At 47.9% G+C, this 6,000-nt stretch overlaps 1 protein-coding gene across 5 annotated transcripts in view; it reads left to right on the top strand.

The window, feature by feature from the left end:
- The first annotated feature begins 208 nt into the window (after positions 1–208).
- PDPN (podoplanin) overlaps positions 209–6,000 on the top strand; it is a 35,991-nt gene continuing 30,199 nt past the window's right edge. For 2 of the 5 annotated variants that reach the window (XM_001106933.5, XM_015114458.3), the window contains exon 1: positions 209–472. In XM_001106933.5, the coding sequence (XP_001106933.3) occupies positions 406–472 (67 nt within the window). In that variant the 5' untranslated portion in view covers positions 209–405. Of the gene's footprint in view, positions 473–565; positions 1,088–6,000 lie in introns of those variants that run through there. The other 3 variants (XM_077973721.1, XM_028839581.2, XM_077973744.1) reach the window with 2 other exon arrangements.

Genomic DNA, 6,000 nt, shown 5'->3' with positions numbered 1-6,000 from the left:
GCCTATTTTGCCAGGGCCCACAGTCCTGGCGGCCCCCGCAGCTGCGGCCCTGTAACTTTAAACCTGGCCTGAGATCATCGTTTTGGCGCCGGCCAAACAGAGCCCGAGGGCGGGCCTAGCGCGCCCGGACGGAGACCACCTTGCGGCCGACCCCGCTCCCCCGCCTCCTCGGGAGAGATAAATGCTGACTCCGCTCGGAAAAGTTCTCAACTGCAAAGTTTGCTGTCCGGCTGCCTGAGGTCTGGGAAGCTCGAGCACCCTCCCGCGCCGGGGCTCCTGCTTCCACCGCTCCGGCCCCCACCGTCGCGCTCCTCCAGGCTGGGCCTGTGGCCGCGGCGCTTTTTAATCTTCCCCCAGCGCAGAAACTTGCTGCTCGGCCCCTAGGAGAGCAACTCAACGGGAACGATGTGGAAGGTGTCAGCTCTGCTCTTCGTTTTGGGAAGCGCATCGCTCTGGGTCCTGGCAGAAGGAGGTAAGACCCAGCGCAAGTGGCTTCCTGCGGTCGCTGATGGGGACGAGCGAGCAGAGACTTGCTGGAATGCCCGGGCCTGGTATTATTCGAGGTTGTCCAGGGGAGCGCGGGGGAGCTGAGGGTGTGTGCGTGCCAGGCGGCTCAGCGCCGGAGGAGGAGAGGCAGCGGCTTAGCCGGTGCCAGGTCCCAAAGACGCAGCTGCGCGGGTGTGCAGGGAGGAGCCCCGGAATCCACAGGCTGCGAGGTGGGCAGCAGAGGGGGCCTCCCTCCGAGTCGGCAGCGCCAGAGAGATCGGGTGGAAGGTTCACAGTAGGCAGCCCCGCTTGCTGGCAGCAGTGCCTGGGGTTTCCTTACCTTGGGGCGGTGTGTTGGAGGAATACGCACGCCTCGGGAGAAGCTGGCCCCATAGAATCGGGAGGGACGTTCAGGAGGGCTGGGGCCAAGAGGAGGGTTCCCCTCTCTGCGGTGGCCCTGGTCCCCCTTGAGACTACCTAGTCTGGTGCCCTGCCTGTTGGACGCCCTCAGCACCCCATCACTGGACTGGAAGAGGCCTCCTTTATCCTCCTTAGAGAGGATGGTGTGTGTGGAAAGGATCCAAGTGGAGGCTTCCGAGCGGTATGAGTGCATGAAGATTGTTACACGTTATGAACGTTGAGGTTTAAGTGGGTTTGAGCCACGTGTTCATCTTGGGCAACAAGTACAGTGGCTGAATGCCTGTTGCTGACTCCTTAGGCTTTAAATGTATTGGGTCCCATGTTGGGGTGGGGGCGTCCACAGCTTCTATTCTCCTTTGTCCGCTCCTGGAGCCTTACCTCTTCCTGCTGGGTTGCTGTGTTGGTGGTCTCCGTTGACATCTGTCAACATTTTGTTTCTTTTCTTGGGTTTTTATTTTTATGTTTCCTCAATAGAACACATGTTCCGAAGGACGCAGCTTACATCCAGCCTTGATTCCCCACAGCCGAAACAATGCCTGGCACATAGTAGTTGCTCACTAAATGTTGGTTGAAGGAATTGTAAGCTAATTCGTGATCTTTGGGGCTGGAGGTTGCTGAGCTGTGCTGTGAAAAGTAAACATTTTCCAAAAATTGAGGATCAACGTAGGCCTAGGCCCAGAGGAATACTTTTGGAGAGGGTGGTTTGCAGGAGGGGTGCTCCTAACCTGGGCTCCTACAGTTGTCCACACAGACAAAAATACCCAATCTCAGGGAAATGATAGAGTGTACTGCTCTGTGCTGGGCTGTCTGCTTCAAAGGGACAGAGCAACTCTTTTTATAGGGGCCATGGGTTATTCGTGGCAGTCCTATCTTTGGAACTTCTCTTTCCACTGGAATATATACAGTTCTGTATTTTCAGTTACATTTCCTTTCTGGCGAGACAATGTGCAAATGACACCGTTTTGTGCTCACCAGGGCAAAGTGAGGGAGTGCCCTCACTTCAGCATCTCAGCCCTGCTAAAGAAAAAGCGGCTGGGTAACATCCTTTGTTTTTGCCCAGGGAAGCTTTAGCTGTGATTCTCTTCAGCCAGCTCCTGAATGTCAAAGGTACTCCTAAAAGACGGCATTAAAACCGAAAAACCGTCGTTGGTGCTGGAAACTCCACTACTAAAGAAAGAAGTGGTATGGGGGGCTGGCTGAGTGAGGGTGGGTGCTGAGTTGCCTGGCTGCCAGAGGAGCAGAGGCCCAGCAGGCTTTTTGTCTGAGAATAATGAGCGAGGCGACTTGAATATGGATGAATAACATTACTGAGGGAGGCTATAGTTGGCTTTTGTTGGGGAGCTGGGCTGGGGGGTAATTACGGTGATGAATTTTATGATCCTTTTCATAAGATCCTGCGCCCTACTGGCTTTCCCTCCTCCAGCGTTATAATCTGGTTCAGTTTTATAATCTGGTCCCATGTGTCATCTCTTTGGGTGTTAGTGGATTCAAAGGAGGTCTGTTGTCCACACATCTGGCGTTTTCTTCCTTTGTCAGGCCCCACCCTCATGCTGAACTTTCATCGGGAAGGCACGTTTTCGGGGCCTCTTCGTTGGACAGTTTATTTTGTGAGATTCTGCAAGCTGCTGCTCGCTGCTAACCCACATGTGCTTTTCCGGGACCAATCCACCCAGGATTAATCATGCGGCCAACAAATTTCCCTGTGATTTCCCCGAAACGCTTGCCAGTTTGGAGGCCCTGAAATCCTCATGAGTTGTTAAGAGTTTTTGTTGCACTGAAGGCACTTAATAAAGATCAGGTCTGTTAGAGGCTTTGTGAGGGCGGTCTCTGCATTGCACTGGTGTATAAGATCCAAAATAGCATTGAATATAGAAAAGCACAATTTAAAAAGTGTGTCCAGGCATGAGAAGACTGAGTCTGGACGTGGCCGAAGGAACTAAACCCCTGACTTTCTTTGGCTTCTGTAAAATGAGCAGCACCCGAGGGACTCTACACTGTAGAATTATAAGGACCCCAAGCCTTGGCGTGACAGTGGAGGGTCAGACCAAGAAAAAAGGACAAGACCATCCTTCCATTCCCATCGCCCGCCACGTGCTAGGAATGTTTCTAGCTACCTCTTTGGATCCTTGTAACACCTGTAAATTACATGCTCTTATCTTGGAATATACCAGAACTGGGTTTGAAAAATAGGTCTAACTTCAAACCTCAAGCTCTTTTTACTACACTACTCTGCCATTAAAAAAAAAAAAGAGAGAGAGAGAGAAAAGAAGAGCTGGGCACAGTGGCTCACGCCTGTAATCCTAGCACTTTAGGAGGCCGAGGCGGGCGGATCATGAAGTAAGGAGTTTGAGACCAGCCTGGACAATATGGTGAAACCCCATCTTTACTAAAAATACAAAAATTAGCTGGGCATGGTGGTGTGCGCCTGTAGTCCCAGCTACAGGCTGAGGCAGAAGAATTGCTTGAACCCGGGAGGCAGAGGTTGCAGTGAGCAGAGGTTGCAGTGAGCCACTGCACTCCAGCTTGGCAACAGAGCAAGACTTTGTCTCAAAAAAATAAATAAATAAACAAAAAATAAAGAGGTTGAGCTTGAAATTAAAGGTTAACCTCACTTTAAGCCCCTTAAACATAAAAACAAAATTTTCTAAAGATACGAAAATTCTTTCCCATTAAATGTTCTCCATAATATCCTTTTAAGAATGAAATTGTCACAATACATTAAAATAGGATTGATTTATTCATTCTGCAAATAGTTATTAAGCGTTTCCTGAGTTCTTGGTGTGTTACTAGATGCAGAATTTGAACTACATGCACTTTTGAGAGAGGCACACCTCACATTCTAAAGTGTGCCCTGCAGTCCTCACCAGCAAGGCAATGAATGTGCACTTTTAAATTCCATCAGCTTATCTGAATATTTGTCATATTTCTGGCTTTGGAGAGCAGGCATGCCAGGTTATAACTTGTGGAAATACGACGGGGGGAGGAGGAGGGAGCAAGAACTGAACTACTCAGGATTACCCTGGTGAAATTCATTTGACGAATCTGAATCGAACCTGTAGGGCTCTTCCAGGAGGCCTTGCCACTCTTGATGCCCCAAAACCTCTCAGGGAAATACCCGGTGTGCACGTTTTATTGAAGAGAATCAACTGATGGAGGGTGCTGGACACTTCCAAGTGGACAGTTATTGTGATGAGTCTTAGGATTCTCATTTGCTGGGCAAGAGATAAAGCTCCGTGATTAGGCATTTTATACAGGGGCTGTGAGCTAGAGCCCCGGTAGGGAATAACTGGAATTCTGCCAGTTCCATCCAAGGCAGGAAAACAAGGTGACCGTTTCCTTCCCACATGTCTAACCCCAGCGCCCGTCCACCAGCCTGTTGGCAGCCAGCCAGTTGATGGCAGGCTCCCCTGAGTGTCGGTCGAAAGAGGTAGGAGGGCTCACCCTCCTTTTCATCTGGCTGAGTGTCTTTGCCTTGAGAATTGCTCAAAGATGGATTTGTCCTTTGAGGGGAATCAAGCTAAGTCCAGGGGGAAGTACGCAGGTATGGCCAACTCGTTCATGTAGTTTTTTGAGGAGCTGAAAGCTGACAATGTGAGGCAATGCTAAATTTAATGAACCAGTTCCCCCCCTCCCCACCAAACACACACACACATCCGGAAAAAGATGTGCTCTTGACCCCTGTCCAGAGGGGCCGGGCCACAAAGTGTCCCAGGCAGTAGAGGGAGACCAACCCTGAGCCACTGGGGTAATAATCACCATTGTTAATATTTGCACATGTACAAATGCCAGTCATGCAGAGTGTAAATGGGAAGCAGGAAAGGGGCATGCGAGAATATTTTTAACATGTTGATGAGAACAGGGCACTTCCCACAGTTCATCAGGGTGTCTCCATCCAGGAGAACACAACACAACTTGTATTTAAAAAGCTGCGATACAGCAAATATTGTCCTGCCCAAAAGAGAAGGGAATCCATTTGCCTTAGAAGAGGAGAAGAAAGAGAATTTGCTGATGTTTAAACCTTCCCTGCCCAAAGAATTAACTGATTTAACAAATATTTATTATTATATCTATAATTATATATACATTCACATGTAAATATATAATATATAAATATACAATTATATAAATTCATATACGTAAATGTATATAATTATGTAAAAATTCATATGTAAATACATATATAATTATATATAAATTCACATATAAATATATATAAATTCATATATAAAAATATATATGTATATGTATATTTTTGAGACAGGGTCTCACTCTGTCACCCAGGCTGGAGTCCAGTAGCACTATCTTGGCTCACTGCAGCATTGACCTCCTGGGCTCAAGCGATCTTCCCACCTCAGCCTCCTGAGTAGCTGGGACCACAGGTGTGCACCACCACACCCGACTGTTTTTGTATTTTTAGTAGAGATGGAGTTTCACCATGTTGCCCAGGCTGTTCTCAAACTCCTGAACCTGCCTTGGCCTCAAAGAGTGCCAGGATTACAGTTGTGAGCCGCCACACCCAGCCAGCAAATATTTATTGAATAGCTACAGTGTAAGTCAGGCAGTGGGGAACAAGGCAAACCCTAACCCTGCTTATAGTAGGGAAGGTGTCACGTGTGGTGTCTGGGGGTATTCTGATCTCAGTCAAGGTGGTTCTATGATGAATCAGAGATCTCTGCTTTGTCACAGTCTGGAAATTTATTCCACCTAATAGCTCCATCCTTTGCTTTTGTTGTAAATACAAAAAATAGCATCTTGGAGGTATCTGATTCCTGAGAAGGGCATGCCTTGGACAACAAATATGCATACAAAGCGTTTGAAAACAATTTCCTGTTCTAAATAAACTATTTGGTTTTCTGGCCTCTTATGAGCTTGGCTAATGGGAAAGTTTGTTCTGAGCTAAATCTCCCCATAAGATTAAATGTGAATCTGTAAAGCTAAGGGATCTAGATTCTGAATGGCTGATGTTAATAGCACTAACAATATAATAACAGCTAGCGCTTAGTGTGTGTGAACCCCTTTCTAAGCCCTGTTTCATTCAGTCCTCACAACAGACTACTCGGCTGGAGCTTCTTGTATTTTATAGAGGAATTAAGA

The sequence above is a fragment of the Macaca mulatta genome, chromosome 1 (assembly GCF_049350105.2).
Source record: "Macaca mulatta isolate MMU2019108-1 chromosome 1, T2T-MMU8v2.0, whole genome shotgun sequence".
Taxonomy (NCBI): Eukaryota; Metazoa; Chordata; class Mammalia; order Primates; family Cercopithecidae; genus Macaca; species Macaca mulatta.
The sequence above is the reverse complement of the archived record's forward strand: the minus strand, read 5'-3'. Positions and strand labels throughout refer to the sequence as shown.